The following is a 17,051-nucleotide window of genomic DNA, read 5'->3' as shown; positions in this document are numbered from 1 at the left end:
AAGATCACATTTAAATTATCCTCCAAATGTAGAAAAGAAGTGAACTTTACTGAATTAGTAGGAATAAAGAAACACATATATAACAAGTTTTGAATTCCTGATTTGGATTTAATTGTGAAGTCCAAATCTAACTTAAATTAAAAAAAAACATTTGCCTTCATGCCTGTTGTTATTTTACCTCAGTGACATTTTCTGCACTCCTTCCATACCTCTCAATTTATCTAAGCGCTAATCAATGTACTTCATAAATAAACTCAGCACTCAAGTCTCTACAGCCGTTTTAGATAGAGAATTCCAAAGACTCACTATTCCTTGGCTGAAGAAATTTTTTTTCATCTCTAATGTGAATGGTCTTATCTTGATAGTGTGACCCCTGGTTCTCTATATTGCAGCGAGAGGAAACATTTACTCCATATCTATCTTGCAAAAACATGTAAGATATTGTAAATAGCAACAAAGTCACCTCTCATTCTTATAAATTGGATTTTTCCAATTTATCCATGCCACTCATGATATTCTCAATGTCTTTAAGATTATCCCCAGCCTCTTTGCTCTGGGGAATAGTCTAATTTGTCCAATCTCTCCTAAAACTCAACCTTTCCAGTCCCTGGGACAATCTTCTGCTGTGATCAATATATCATAGATCCAAAGAACATTACAGCACAGAAATAGGTCTCTTCGGCCCTTCTAGTCTGTGCCAGACCATTTTCTTTGCCTAGTCCCACTGATCTGCTCTCAGTCCATAGTCCTCCATGCCTCTCCCATCCATGTACCTATCCAAATCCTTCTTAAATATTAAAATTGAGCCTGCATTCACCACCTCAGCTGGAAGCTTGTTCCACACCCCCGTGTGAACAAGTTTCCCCTAAAGGTTACCCCTTTCACTCTTAACCCATGTCAGTCAACGTGTTCTCAATCTTGATGAATCAACTCAAGCCATTTACAGAAACTTAACAGGCAGCAGTTCTTCATTCGACAAACTTCCTAAACCTTTGTTGTACTCCTGGAACATTCATTCAAAACAAAAAACTTAACAGGCCGTCACTTCATCTGCAAGGTAAGAATCAAGAACACAATTGTGACAGATCCACAACTCTATCACAAAGTGTGATTTGAATGAATTGCTGCTTTGGTGCTTCCTGTGCCCAGCATGAATTACACAGCTCCAGTCTGCTGGTCTATAACTTCTGCAATGTCTTGGTATTCACTGGGATTCCCCAAATACTCGATTCTTGAAATGCACATTTATTTCTCTCCTTGCCTTTTGGGAAATATGGTAAGATCAATTTACCACTCATAGTTTTGGCTCATTCTTTAATAAACTTGGCCCATTTACAGAAGGTCAATGTAATGTACAGGCTGCACATAGGTTGTATGTACAGGCTGGCCCGCTCTCCTGATGACATCCTCTCCTAGACTCCTCCCATGTGACCCAGGCCATAATGGTCAAGTCCCCTCTTCCTCTCCTCATTTTTCCTAGCCTTGACCCGGGCCAGCAGTCTCGTGTGTAATAAAGCCTATGGTTCTCCTCAGTCTTTGTCTCCGTGATTATTGGGGCTACTGGTAGTGCCCAACAATTTATTACACAAGATTTTGAAGGTCTTCAGTAATGGAGAAATTGCTGCGCCCCTATCAGCTAGAGGTAGACCCCCAAGTCCCGGGTGAATCTGTACTCTTCAAACAGTGGGTGAACTGTTTCAATAACTTCCTCGATGCCGCTCTAACGAGAAGAAGCTGAAGGTCCTATAGTCACAAGTCGGTCAGAGGGCTACCTGGCCATCCGAAGCAGTGCGACCTACGTTGAGGCAATGGCTGAGCTGCTGACGCCTTTAAAGCCAAAGGTGAACAAAGTCTACTCCTATTACCTGCTGGCGTCCCGAAAACAACAGCCTGGTGAGTCCGTTGAAGAGTTAATCTGATCCTTGGTCACACTGGGAAAAGACTGTTTGGGGGAACCCCACGGCCATGATAACGGTGAACCAGTGCGTGGAAGATCTAGTCCGAGACGCCTGCGTGTCGGGATTGAGGTTGGATTATATCCAACAATGTCTCCTCGGGGAGGATCAACTCCCACTAAAAAGGGCGATCCGCTGGATCAGAACTCTAGACTTGGCACAGCGCCACGCGGAGTCGATCGCGGGCTGAAGTGGGCCTACCATGCAAGTCCCGCCACGAGGGCCACCGTCCTGGGACTCAGCATCGGGGGTTACCAACCTGACCACTGCTGCGATGACGCCATCGGCATCGTCAAAATGCAACTTCTGCGGGCAGGCTAGGCACTCGAGAGCCTCTGCCCCGCGAAAGGAGCCACATGCTCGGGCTATGGGAAGAAGGGCCATTACCAGAAGGTCTGTAGGTCCAGACCCCAGACCAGGAGCAGTGCAGTGTGTGTGCCTGAGGAACTTCCGGTACCGACCACGTGTGCGGTAAGGGGGGGCACCATCTTACTTGCTACCACCCCCAACCTCTACGCCGTGGTCTACCACACCGATGATGTCACTTCCACCCACCACGACTCTACTTCCCCCTTCTTCGCTGATGAGGGCAGTATGGTCAACATGGAGGTCGGCATCTTGGGCGGCTCTCCCCACCGACAGCCATGTCGAGGGGCCTCCCCAGTGACGCTGATGATGAGGAGATGCCTGTCATGGCATGGGTAACACTGAATCAAGCCAGCCCTCATCTGACGAACTGCCTCTTTGATAGCAGCAGTACTGAAAGTTTTGTCCATCCTGACGTGATCCGTGGACTCTCCCTTCCTGTCAGGCCGATGAGCGGATTGGTATTAATGGCAGCGAAGGACCAACAAACTTGTATCTGGGGGTACTGTGTAGCATCTCTAATGGTGCTGGGGGGTGGGGGGGGGAGGTGAGTGCTACAATTATTTAGTATTGTTGATCATGCCCCAGCTCTGCGTGTTGATCCTCTTAGGCCTCGACTTCCAGAGTAAGGTCAGGAGTGTGACGATGGCGTTCGGGGGCCCCTGACCGTTCACAACCCCCAGCTCTCTGATTCCCCCCTCCCCCAATCAAGCACCCAGACTCCGGCACCATCCTGTAGTTTCACCACCTTATGGGTGGCACCTCTGTCATTATTCACGCACCTCACCCCGGACTGTAAACCGATCGCCACCACGAGAAGGTGCTATAGCACAGAGGATATGCAGTTCATCCGGGCTGAGGTTCAGCGATTTCTGGCGGAGGGGATGATCGCCCCTAGCTCCAGCCCCTGGAGGGCGCAGGTCCTCGTGGTCAGAGGGGCGGGTAAGCTCTGGATGGTGATCGACTATAGTCAAACCATCAACCACTTCACCCAGTTGGACACATACCCGCTACCCCGGATAGCCGTCTTGGTCAATAAGGTCGCACGATATAGAGTTTTTTTCGACCATTGACCTTAAGTTGGCTTACCAGCAGTTCCCCCTCCGCCCAAGCGATCGAATCAAGGCCGACGGCAAACTTTTCCACGTCATGTGGGTGCCTTTTGGTGTGACTAACTGTGTCTCTTTAGAGGGTTATTGACCGGATGGTGGAGGATCACAAGCTGACGGCAACGTTTCCATTTCTTGACAATGTCACCATCTGCTTCCATGACCAGCTGGACCATGACGCTAACCTCGCCAAGTTCTTACGTATGGCCAAGTCCCTCAACTTGACATACAATAAGGACAAGTGTGTGTTCAATACAGATCGCCTGGTCCTTCTTGGATGCATCATGGCACATGGTGTCATTGCCCCGGACCCTGACCACATGCGACCACTAATGGAGCTCCCAGTCCCAAACACCCTAAAGGTGCTGAAGAGGTGCCTGGGGCTGTTTTCCTACGATGCACAATGGGTGCCCAATTATGCCGATAAAGCCCACCCCCTGATTAAGTCCACAACGTTCCCATTATCGGCGGAAGCCCAGGCTGCGTTTCTTCAGATCTGAGAAGACATTGCAAAGGCTACGAGGCATGCCCTGGATGAATCTGTCCCCTTCCAGCTGGAGAGCAATGCCTCAAACTTTGCAGGCAGGCCGGTAGCGTTTTTCTCCTGCACGGTCCCAAAGTACGGCACTCCTCCGTCGAGAAGGAGGCACAAGCAATCGTTGAAGTGGTATGCCACTGGCGGCATTACCTGGCCGGTAAAAGATTTACCCGGCTGGCTGACCAGAGGGCAGTGGCCTTCATGTTCAATACAAAACTGCAGGGTAAAATCAAAAATGACAAGATTCTTAGGTGAAGGATCGAGTTATCCACCTATAATTATGTTATCGTGTATCGGCCGGGTAAACTCAATGATCCCCTAGATGCCTTATCCCGAAGGAGATGCGCCAACGCGCATCTCGACCGTCTCCAGGCCCTTCATGACAATCTGTGCCACCCCTGAGTCACAAGGCTGTACCATTTCGTTAAGACTCGGAACCTCCCAAACTCCGCTGAGGACGTCAACACTGCCAGATCTGGGCCGAGTGTAAGCTACAGTTCTACCTGCCAGAAATGGCACACTTCATTAAGCCACACGCCCCTTCGAAAGACTCTGTCGATTTCAAGGGCCCTCTCCCAACCTCCAATAGGAACGCCTACTTCTTGACTGTGTGTACGAATTCTCCAGGTTCCCCTTTGCTATTCCCTGCCTGGATATGACCTCGACACTGGTTATTAAGGCAATGCGCAGCATCTTCACCCAGTTCGGGTCCTTCATAGCGATCGGGGGTCCTCGTTCATGAGTAAGAAGCTGTGACAGTGCTTTCTAGCCAGAGGCATAGCCATCAGCTATAACCCCAAGGGTAAAGGCAGGTGGAAAGGGAGAACGCCACTGTCTGGAAGGCGGTGCTCCTGGCCCTCAGGTCTAAGAACATTTTGCCCGAGGCTCTCCACGCCATCTGGTAGTTGCTATGCACCGCTACTAACACCACCCTGCATAAACGCCTCTATGCTTTCCCTCGGAGATCGGCGAATGGTTCATCCATCCCTCCCTGGTTGGCAACCCCAGGGCTGGTCCTGCTACAGAAGCATGTCAGGGGCCATAAGATGCACCTAATGGTGGAAGCGGTACACCTCATTCACGCCAACCCCCAATATGCGTTTGTGAGGTTTTCTGATGGCACGAGGACACTGTGCTGATCCGAGACCTGGCGAAGGACGGAGACCCTGAAACGGCCATGCCAGCCACCGACCAGACCACGGATCTGATCGCGCTGCACCGGAACATGACCCTGGAGTTCCAAGCTGCCTGCCTTGCCGCCGGGCGTCCAGGAACCTACCCCCCCGCGAGGCAGCGGACCTCCTATCCCCTCCCAGGAGTCCCCTGCCAGCACCCTGACGCAGACAGTTCCTGTCTCGGACTCTCCCGCGACGGCCACCTCTCCAGAGGAGCGACGCACGGACACGCCGGCCCCACGGCAGTCCGGCAGAAGGAGGAAGTCGCCCGTGTGACCTTTCCGTCCATTCCCCCCCCCCCACTCCTTTTTTCTCTGATTGTTTCCGGTGGTTTCTATTTAAAAAGAGGGGGTGAATGTAATGATATGGTTGTATGTACAGGTTGGTCCGTCCTCCTGATGACATCCTCTCCTAGACTCCTCCCGTGTGACCCAGGCCATAAAGGTCGAGTCCCCTCTTCCTCTCCTCATTTTCCCTAGCCTTGATCCGGGCCAGCAGTCTCTTGTATAATAAAGCATATCATTCCCCTCAGTCTTTGTCTCTGTAATTATTGGGGCAACTGGTAGAGCCTGACAGTCAACAAAATGTTCAGTGCAATCCTAGTTTCATATGCAACTACAGCAAAAAAAAAAGGACTTAAACCCAAAATGTTAGTTATGTATCTTTATCATCTAAAGGAGACTGTTTGACCTACTGTGTTTTTATTTCAACTTCTTCTTTGAATACCTCCACAACTGTTCAAAAAGTGCATTTGCACTTTTCAAGCAAATGCAGACGCAGTATCAGGAATTAGTCACAGTTATTCAGTCATGGCAGCACGGGTAGCAGTTACCGCAAAATCTGTAACAGCACCAGTGATTGGGTTTCAAATCCAGTGGTGTCTGTGAAGAGTTTGTACATTTTCCCTGTGTCTGCGTAGGTTTCCTCTGGGGTCCTCCCACTATTCAAAACCGCAGGTCAATTGGGTATAATTGAGTAGCACAGGGTTTCAGGCCGTAAGGGCCTGTTACACTGCTGTATAGTTAAATTTAAATTTGTATTTTTCACCCAAGAAATAGCAAAGTTAAAGAACTGGATAATACTGGATACCAGATATCCAGCATGCACTACTCTTGACAGTACTGGTTGGGTAATCAAGAATCACTCCAGCCCATTCCTCTGACAAGCTTTTGCTCCTGTAGCAATTTGTGAGCCAAAGAACAATTAATTGCATGTAAACCTTGGGCTTCAGATCCACTTTTTTATTTAAAAAATATTTTGTACCTAAAGAAAAGCAATGGGCTTGGAACATAATGTTAAGTGATATATAATTACATACATCATGCAGAGGTAAGTTGATGAGCAAAATAAATTAAAAATTTTATCCTTGTTCAACACAAACTTCTGTAGAATCCCTAATTGCAAAAATATCTTCAGAAGCAGGATTCACAATTGAGATTTCTACACCTTCTGGAAAATTAGAATCACCTTTTTCAAACTTGTCGTGTCAATTTTGTGAGATTCAACTTGATGCAGTAATACCTCAGCAAAACGGGACACAAGCAAGTTCAAAGAAGACTCAGTTTACATGCTACATCATCTCATCATTTCAATATTTCTCTGTAGCAGTGGGATGGATGGTATTATGCCCGTCATTTGATCTTCACTCGTCCACAATGGACCACTTAGTGCAAAAATTCGGCAAGCCGGTAACTCTATAGGAATGCACTGTTTACTACAGGAAAAACTTCCATGAAACAAAAACTCCACTTTTAAACAAAAGGAATGCACACTCCTGTCCAGATCCAACAAAATGTACAAAACATCACAGGACTGGTATTTTTAGAGATGGTAATATGTAGATCTTCCTTTCCAAAACCAAAAAAAAGGTAGTAATTTGCAATCACGTGGGTCCCCAAGCGCGGGCTTCTGAGCCTGCTGCCGAGGTCAGGAGGAAACACCTGATGGCCCCACCGCGTGCACGACAAGCGGGGTCGGTTCGCCTGCCTAATGGCATACCGCCACACAGCACCGCCCAGAACCGACACCAATGTCTTTTTTTGCCGGGCGGCCTCGATTCTTGGGTTGTGCCACCACTACTGGTTCGGTGGGGTCGAGGTGGGCTGGCTTTAACCTGTCCACCGTAAACAGTTCCCTCTTACCACCGAAGTCCAGTGTGAAAGTGGATCCTGAACGCTGGATGACTTTGTACGGCCCTTCGTATGGTCTTTGTAGAGGTGCTGTGGATGGGCCCCGCCTGATAAAAACGAACTCTGCGGAGTACAGCTCGCTGGGGACGTAAGAGGCCCGTGTGCTATGACTGGGTGGCAGTAGGGGTGTGAATGAGTCCACCTGGGCCCAGAAGCGGGAAAGTAGACCATGTGGTGACTGCTGAGGTTTGTGAGGTGCGTTGACAAACTCACCGAGTAGGACTAGCGGTGCACCATAGACCAGCTCAGCTGATGATGCCTATAGGTCTTCTTTGGGTGTCGAGCAGATGCCCAGGAGAACCCAAGGCAGCTCGTCCACCCAGTTGGAGCCGGTGAGGCAGTCCATAAGTGCCAACTTAAGGTGGTGGTGCAATCGCTCGACGAGACCATTGGCCTGTGGTGATAGGCCATGGTGTGATGTAGCTCGATCCCCAGCCTGTTGGCAAGCTGTGCCCAGAGCTCAAAGGTGAACTGGGTGCCCTGATCACTGGTGAAGTGGTTCAGGACACCGAACCGGGCAATCCAACCGTTCAAAAGCTCTCGGGAGCAGGAGTCCATGGAGGCATCTGGCATTGCCTCGGGCCAATGAGCGGTCTGGTCTACCACTGTGAAAAGATAACAGTTACCTCGGGAAATGGGTAAGGGTCCGAAGATGTCCACATGTATGTGGCTGAACCATTCCCGGACGTGTTCGAAATCTTGTACGGGCATTCTGGTGTGCCTGTGTACCTTGGAAAGCTGGTAATGGGTGCAAGTTCTGGCCCAGTTTGCAATCTGCTTCTGAAGCCCGTGCCAGACGAAACGTTCTGCCACCATGCAGACCGTGGACCTGATGGAAGGGTGGGAAAGGTCATGGAAATGGTGGAAGACTTGCCTGCGCCACTGCTGGGGAACCACTGGTCGCGGAGTGCCCATGGAGACATCGCACAGGATGGTGCCCTCACCATGAGGAGTCAGGAGGTCCTGGAACCGCAGGCCCCTGATGGCAATCTTGAAGGCCCGCGTCTCCTCGTCAAACTTCTGGTCCCGGGCGAGCTGGTCGAAGTCGAGGCCGGGTGTCAGCGCACAAATGGCCGGTCATGAGAGTGCATCGGCGACCATGTTGTCTTTCCCCGCCTTGTGCCGAATGTTGGTGGTGAACTCCGACACAAAGGAGAGGTGACGCTGGGGATCTCTTGTCATCGTGAGTGCCTGAGTGAGGGATTTGTGGTCGGTAAAAATGGTGAAAGGCCTCCCCTCCAAGAAATAGCGGAAATGACGCACCGCCAGGGACATGCCCAGCAACTCATGATCGAAAGCGCTATACTTACGCTCTGGCGGGCGAAGGAGTCAGCTAAAGAATGACAGTGGTTTCCACTGTCAGTTCACTTGCTGCTCCAGGATGGCGCCAATGGCTGTGGCAGAGGCATTGACGGAGAGTGCCATATGCAGGTCGGTGCATGGGTGGCCGAGCATGGTAGCCTTCGCGAGGGCATCTTTCGTGGCTTCGAATGCCCTGCTGGCCTCTGGAGTCTAGGCGAGTGTCTTGTCTTTGGCCGCGATGAGAGCGAAAAGCGGTTGCACGATGCACGCAGCGCCTGGAATGAAGCGGTTATAGAAATTGACCATACCCGCGAACTCCTGTAGCCCATTGAGGTTGACAGTGATGGTGGGAACTCCCTGATTGCAGCGACCTTCGTAGCGGCAGGTATGGCTCCTTCAGCAGTGATAGTATGGCCCAGGAACTGCATGGACTCTTTTCCAAACTGGCACTTGGACGGATTGATCGTTAGGCCAAAGTCGGCCAGTCGGGAGAAGAGGGTGAGCAGATGAGACTTGTATTGTGCCTGGTCTTTGCTGGCGACAAAGATGTCGTCCAAGTAAATGAATACGAAATTCAAATCCCTGCCCACTGTGTCCATAAGGCTCTGGAAGGACTGGGCGGCATTCTTGAGCCCGAAAGGCATGCATAGGAACTTGAACAAGCCGAAGAGGGTGATGATGGGTATGTCCTGAGGGTGCACCGGGATTTGGTGATACCCGCACACCATGTCGACCTTGGAGAATACCCTCACGCAGGTTGGCTGTAAAGTCCTGGATGTGAGGGATCGGGTAACAGACAGGTACTGTCGCGTCGTTAAGCTGTCGATAATCTCCGCAGGGGCACCAGTTTCTGGAGGCTTTCGTGAACAGGTGGAGTGGTGAGACTCAAGGACTGTCAGAGCGTTGAATGATCCCCAGCTCCTGCAGATGTGAGAACTCTTCCTTCACTATCTGGAGCTTATCCGGTGGGAGCCGGTGTGCCTTGACGTGAACTGGCGGGCCTTGGGTGGGGATGTAATGAAACACCCCATGGCATGGTGAGGCGGCAGAGAACTGCGGCTTGAGGAGGGACAGGAACTCGTCCAGGATACGCTGAAATCGTCCTTGGGCGTGCTGACCGTGGCCATCTCCCTCTGTGCGGGAGGCGTTGAGGCGAACGGATTGGAAGGTACAACCAGTCGCCTACCTCGAATGTCGACCAGAATTCCGTGGGCGAGGAGGAAGTTGACACCCAGGATGGCGGTTGGAAGGGACGAAACGGTGAACCTCCATGAGAGCTTCTGCTGGCCAATCTGGAAGTGGACGGTCTTGTCTCCATTCGTTCGGATCTCCGTCAAATTGGCTGCATGGAGGAGAGGTCCTCGAGGCCGGTTCCGGGACTCGATGGCTGTGGGATGACAACCGGGATGATCCTGATCTGGGCCCCGGTGTTGACGAGGAAGCGTCGGCAGCTGACTGCATTCCGCAGGTAGAGAAGGCTGTGTTCTTGGCCAGTCGCCGCAGCCATTAACAGAGGCCGGCCTGCTCATTTCCCTGGAACGAGCAGGGCTGACGACACTTCCGAGCCTTGGCTCCCCAGCGCTGGTGAAAAAAGCAGAGGCCTGAAGTGGATGGCTTGCTTCTGCCTATGCTCTTTGAGGCCCCTGCAGGGGCCAGGTGTTCCACCGCAGCGCTAGAGGAAGGCTTGGCGTGATCATGTCGGTGCTGGACTGCTAAGCCCTCTGGGAATCGTTCGAGCCATAGCTCCTGAGCCTTTTAAGTGACCTTACTAGGGTCAACGAAACTCTCCTGGGAGAGTAACGGTCGGATGTCTTCAGGCAGATGGTCGAGAAAGATGCACTCAAAGAGTGGGCAGTTGGTGTGATTGCCCGTGAGCGTGAGCATCTCATCCATCAACTTGATTGGAGTTCTGTCCCCCAAGGCGTCGAGGCGCAGCATCCAAGCGGCACGCTTGCGCCTGGAGAGGCCTAGTGAGCCGGTGAGCACCCGCTTGATGGTCCCGTACTTATCTTTCGCATGTGGGTGCTGAACGAGGTGCAGCACTCGTTTGGCAGTGGCCTGGTCCAGGGCGACGACCACATGGTAAAACTTGGTCGAATCCGATGAAATCTGGCGGAGGTGAAACTGAGCCTCTGTGTGGCTGAACTAGGTCTCTGGCTCCTGAACCCAGAAGTCAGGAAGCTTGGTGGCTTTAGCGTTGATCGAAGGGTCATTCATGTTGGGTTCAAAGACGTTTGATCCTGTTGGGGTCACCAATTGTAGCTGCAGCTACCCTGCTAACTGAAGGATCGCACAACCAGACGAGTTGAGTTCAGTGAGCAAGAACTGATTTATTGCAGGCTGCCTGGCTGGTCTTATACTCCCAGCCTGGACCTGGCTGAGAACCGCGCTGGGGGTCCCCAATGTCATCGGGGCATCACGTGGGTCACCAAACGCAGGCTTTCTGAGCCTGGTGCTGAGGTCAGGAGGAAACCCCTGATGGGTGTCATTTTGGCCGGCTGCCCCACCGCGTGCGTGACAAGCGGGTCCGGTTCGCCAGTCTAAAGGCGTGCCGCCACATTATCACGATATTTAAGTACAATACACAACATATAGAATAATTATCCAAAGGGAAATTATTAACTTTGTTGCAAGGGTGAGTTTGAAATCAATACAATATGTTTTTGATTATCTGAAAGCCACATTTCAGAAATTCTCAGTTATCTGTGAAAATTTTCGATGGTGACTTGACATCACAAGTTGATTTTTTGTTTAAAAACCTGCCATGCTTAAGTGGGACGCTGATGCACTGTTAGCACCATTTTTAATCTACAAAGCTCTATGCACTCAAGTGTACTCAAGGTAAGAATTAAACTTTATTTCATGCTTGAAAAACACTTCCCTTGTTCTTTGTTTTGTTTTATGCTGATATTACTGGGCTGGGATTGGAATGGGGACCTCAGGCTCCTGGGCAGGTTCCGCAAAGGCAGTGGGGAGGTGTCAGCGATCCGAGCAGGGACCTTGGGCACCCAGGTAGGTTCCACAATAGCGATAGGGAGCTTTTGGGGATCCGAGCGGGGACCTCAGGCGCCTAGGCAAGATCGGCGATGGCCGATACAAGATTTCTGCTCTTTAAACTGGGCTGCTTAAAGGCATTTCTCAGATATCCGGAAAATACAGTTAACCGATACACGTCCCTAGCGTTTCAGATAATCAGAAATGTCCTGTTGTGGGTAAGTTGTTGGAAGACATCATAAGAGAATGGATATATAATTGGACAGTCTGGGACTGATGAGGGATAGTCAACATGGCATTGTGCGTGGTAGGTCATGTCTAACCATTCTCAGAGTTTTGAAAGGAAAGTTGATGAAGGAAAGTCATCGTATGTTGCTCTACATGAACTTTAGTAAGGCCTTTGACAAGGTCCTTGGGAGGTTGATCAACAAGGATCAGTCACTTGGTATACAGAATGAGGTAGGAAATTGGATTAGACCAACATTTCTCAACCTTTTTACCCTTGTGGAACCTTTAAAACAGTTTTCATGTTTCAGGGAACCCCTTCATAAAAATTATTATATACCATTATTAATATCTATCTCTTTTATATTTTTATTGTAGTTGACATGGTAAACATTACATTTTTTCAGATAACTTGTTTAAGGAAAAAAAATGACCTTTTTTTTGTCAAATTTATTGGCAACGAAAAAAAATTATACTGCTCGTTTATGAGACCTCACAGAGGTTTACATTCACATAAAAAATCCATAAACACACACAATAAAAATAACCAATATTGCATATGTATAACACAAAGAGAACGAAAGCAGATAACTATTACAATAACTTATCGTTTATTGACAATGTTGAAACGGCATAAGAGAAATCAAAGTATAATGTCCTATGGAGAAATATATGGGGCAAAGAAATGTTATTTTTGAAGTCGGTTTAGAGAGTGAAATTTGCTCCTTTAATGTGAAACTTGTGTTTGTCTTTTGGTGTACAAATTCTTAATTCAAGGTCGAACTTTAGACAAACACACATGGATTACATTTTCAACCGAAGGAGACGATTTCTTTCTTTGCTTTTGATACTTGTTAAATAAGAAAAGGCTTGCTCACACATGTAAGAGGTTGAAAACCGCAAAAATATAAACAGTGATACACGAATCCGACGTACAGGTCCTGTCCACTAACCAGTGAAGGCGGCTTCACACTGGTGCCATGTAGACGTCGCTAAATACAATCCCTATGATTATTATAATTTTTAAATAATATGAAGTTGAAGCCTTTATTATAATAACCAAGGGTTTTCCAACAATATGGCGTCTCTGTCTAGTAAAATAACGAATATAAAATTAAACAAAAATTACTCAAAAATGCATTAGTCTATTTATCACTGTTTCTCATGGAACCCCTAGCGACCTCTTGCAGAACCCTAGGGTTCCGGGGAACCCCGGTTGAGAAACACTGGATTAGACATTGGCTTTGTGGGAGATGCCAGGGAGCGGCCGTAGATGATTGCCACTCTGACTGGAGGCCAGTGACTAGTGGTTTGCCTCAGGGATCAGTGCTGGGTTCATTGTTGTATGTCATCTATTTCAACATTCTGGATGATAATGTGCCAAATTGGATCAGCTGACAGCGAGGAAGGCTTTCAAAGCTTGCATCAGGATCTGGACCAGCTGGAAAAATGGACAGACCAGACCTGTATTTGCTAGAATAAAAGCAGAAAATGCTGGAAAAACTCAGTCTGTCAGGCAGCAACAGGTCTAAACCTGCCATCAGAATGTTAACTCTATTTTAAGTTTCCAAAGCCAAAAAACAGAACAGGTACAGCACAGGTGAAAGCCCTGCAGCCCACCATGTCGATGCTGACCATGGTGCCAATCTAACCCATCCTGTCTGGCTGCACATGGTCTGTATCCTTTTAGTTCCTGCCAGGTTCTACCACTCCTAGGCACAGATTTCTATTTTTTCCTCATAAATCTCCTTTAAACACAAACTGAAGTAAACCATATGACATAGAAAACCGCAAGACAATAAATAAATTAAAAGCCAAAAGGGAGACAAGCTGAAACTGGTACTAGACTGGTCAGGACAGTATCTTTGTAGCAACATGTAGATGTAGAACACACTCTTTCAATAAAAAACAGCAGCAATTGCATGGGAAACAGAAAAGGTCATTTGGCCCATCGAGCTTGGTTTACATTTGGCCCATCGAGCTTGGTTTACATTTGGCCCATCGAGCTTGGTTTACATTTGGCCCATCGAGCTTGGTTTACATTTGGCCCATCGAGCTTGGTTTACATTTGGCCCATCGAGCTTGGTTTACATTTGGCCCATCGAGCTTGGTTTACATTTGGCCCATCGAGCTTGGTTTACATTTGGCCCATCGAGCTTGGTTTACATTTGGCCCATCGAGCTTGGTTTACATTTGGCCCATCGAGCTTGGTTTACATTTGGCCCATCGAGCTTGGTTTACATTTGGCCCATCGAGCTTGGTTTACATTTGGCCCATCGAGCTTGGTTTACATTTGGCCCATCGAGCTTGGTTTACATTTGGCCCATCGAGCTTGGTTTACATTTGGCCCATCGAGCTTGGTTTACATTTGGCCCATCGAGCTTGGTTTACATTTGGCCCATCGAGCTTGGTTTACATTTGGCCCATCGAGCTTGGTTTACATTTGGCCCATCGAGCTTGGTTTACATTTGGCCCATCGAGCTTGGTTTACATTTGGCCCATCGAGCTTGGTTTACATTTGGCCCATCAAGCTTGGTTTACATTCCATTAGATTAAGAATGGCCTTTAGAGGACCCTCTTCCAACTCTACACTCCAATTGGCCAAACACTCTGACCTGAGAAGCCTGGATTCACATGCACACAGCTGGAGATGCTGAGGATACTCTGGCCCCTCACATCTGCTCTGCCATTCAACAAGAATGAGGCTTTTACATCACTAGATGGCACAGTTAAAAGTGCAGCAGTTGGAAAAATGCTATTACAGTGCGAGCAACGTGGGTTCAAATCCAGCACTAACTGTAAGGCATTCTCTCCATGTCCTCTTGGATTTCCTCCTCATGCATCATCCAAAAACGTACAGAGTTGGTAGGTTAATGGGCAGGATGGGTTTCAATGGCCAAATCTGGCTTCTACCGTGTGGTAAATATATTTTAAAATTCATTTTAAAATTTCAACACCACTTTCCAGTACTAACTTCCTTTTCCATAATCCTCTTAATATCCAAAATCTATTTGATCTCTGTCATTAATCATAGAGACCTTGAGAATTTCCATGTAGGATGATTCATATCGGCTCCAGGAACCCACAGTCAAGTTTATCTTGATCTGACCTCAGGAGTTTTGCAGGTAAAAGTGGTGTCTAATGGTATCCTTGGCTCATATTTTAAGATTCTGCCTGGTAGATTTGGATTTCTCACCATAATGGCTTCACTCCATCTACTCAATCAATCCTTCACAAATTGTCTCCTCAAATCAACTGACAAATCCCTTTTATTCAATGAAAATATGTCAGATACAAGGAAGAATGGAAAAAAATGTATTCAATGCATGATTGTACAGTTTACACAAAAATATGCTTACCTTGGGTAATCCAATGGACTCCATTGCCCTGAGCCACTGCACTGTATTGTCTGTATGTCGAAAATGCAATCCAGAACGCTTGATACATGAAAAATAAATTAAATGAATAACATTAGACACTTAACACCTACGTGATAAATATGTTATTTAGACTTTTAAATATTCTTCAATACCAAATGCAAGCCTAATGATGTATGCAAATATCCATTATTTTTACAAGATTTAAACTTGCACCCAACATACATTGCTGTAAAAGGTAAGTTTAAACTAGTAGCTTACAAGCTGCAGAAATTTCCAAATTCGTTTATTGACTGACTCGTTAACTGACTGTCATGTGGTCTGCTGTGATCAACATTTTCAGATGTCATTAGAAAAACTGAGAACAGGAGTTGGATATTAGTCACTAAGCAAATACATAAATCAGGGAAAGTAGAAAGAAACAAAAGTCAAAAATAAATATCTTGCTATTTTCATATTAGAAAACAGATTTTGCAACTGCTGGGGTAAACTAGAAATCAGCTGCCCCATTACATTTACTCTCGAAAGTTTTAAACTGACCTACTTTTGTTGATTTGGTAAATAAAAGATTTGCTTTAAATTGAATTAATGTAGATCTGCCCAAACAGGTTGGCTGGTTCTTCATTAAAACACTTCAATTATTTGAGCCAAAGCATGTGTTTGCTCTAATTGTTCAAATAGGCTTAAACATTCTTACAGTATTAGTCAGGGAGCAAATTCTCTCAATATGTTGCCCAACATTCTTCCTTTGACCTGTGCTCCCCAAAATAACTCGTTGTGTATCACATTATACTTGTGCAAAAATAGCTGTCACATTTGCATGTACAATTGTTACAGCAATTCATTGGTTTGGATGTCTGCAAAAATACTGGCAGCATTTACCTTTGTGTTGATAGATGTTCAGGACTCTCTGTAAAGTTTGGAATTTCCTAAACTGTTCCTACAGTGAACTTGATTCACTCCAACATGGGATTTGGCGATGGTGCCCCAGGTTCCTCTACTTTTTTTAAAAAAAGTTTTCACATTGAGAAATCAACCATCTTAGAGCTGGTACATTCCAGTAATTCAAATTGTCTCAAGGAATAGTGAGGGAAAGTGGAAGGAAAAGATCAGGTAATTTGTGGTAATTTATATATTTTTTTTGTTTGCATTCCATTTTATTAACATTTGTTCCCACTTTAAAATAAATTTTAACAATATTTTGAATGCAGAAATGCTCACAACCATTCAACCTGCTTCCAAGCTCTGAAAGCTAGTACAGTCTGAGAACGCAGCTTCATCAGATATTGAAGTATTTCTACCCAGGACCTTGCTGTTCAGATCTGTCAGCACTAGGGACAAGATTCTTTTTCCCTGAAAAGAAAACTATTTGTAAAACATCAGAAACTGTAATTATCTTCATTCATTGTCCAAGTCAATAAGTCAACATCACTACCATTTAGTCCTTAACCATTTCATTCTTGAGACAACAGCAGTTATTCCCAGTGATCCTGTTCTTTAGCATCAGGGGACAGAGAACAGAGACTGCAGTCCTTCCCAGTTGCTGCACTAATCTTCACTGGGTCATTCCATATGCACACCTGCACCTTGGAATTTGCCACTTGCCATCAGCATTTATTTATGGGCATCTCCCTATTCTTAAGACCAAAACTTTTCAGGCAAGCCAAAGTGAATCTTTTACTGAGTTGATCAGCTTCCAGCAGCAGTTGAAATTTGCCTTGGTATGCATACCTGCCTGGGACAGCATGTAGTGCTTGGGCAGCTGCTCATGTTAACCCTCCTTGAAGGCCACTACAACCTTTTCAAAATCTTCCTAGCAAA

General features: G+C 47.1%; 1 protein-coding gene across 6 annotated transcripts in view; it reads right to left on the bottom strand.

Annotated features, from left to right (window-relative positions):
* The window catches only part of iqgap2 (IQ motif containing GTPase activating protein 2), a 340,680-nt gene that overhangs the window by 179,970 nt on the left and 143,659 nt on the right, over positions 1-17,051 (bottom strand). For 4 of the 6 annotated variants that reach the window (XM_069937770.1, XM_069937765.1, XM_069937779.1 and 1 more), the window contains one exon: positions 15,213-15,290. In XM_069937770.1, the coding sequence (XP_069793871.1) occupies positions 15,213-15,290 (78 nt within the window). Of the gene's footprint in view, positions 1-15,212; positions 15,291-15,774; positions 15,871-16,112; positions 16,215-17,051 lie in introns of those variants that run through there. The other 2 variants (XM_069937803.1, XM_069937798.1) reach the window with 2 other exon arrangements.

The sequence above is a fragment of the Narcine bancroftii genome, chromosome 1 (assembly GCF_036971445.1).
Source record: "Narcine bancroftii isolate sNarBan1 chromosome 1, sNarBan1.hap1, whole genome shotgun sequence".
In the NCBI taxonomy this organism is placed as follows: domain Eukaryota; kingdom Metazoa; phylum Chordata; class Chondrichthyes; order Torpediniformes; family Narcinidae; genus Narcine; species Narcine bancroftii.
The sequence above is the reverse complement of the archived record's forward strand: the minus strand, read 5'-3'. Positions and strand labels throughout refer to the sequence as shown.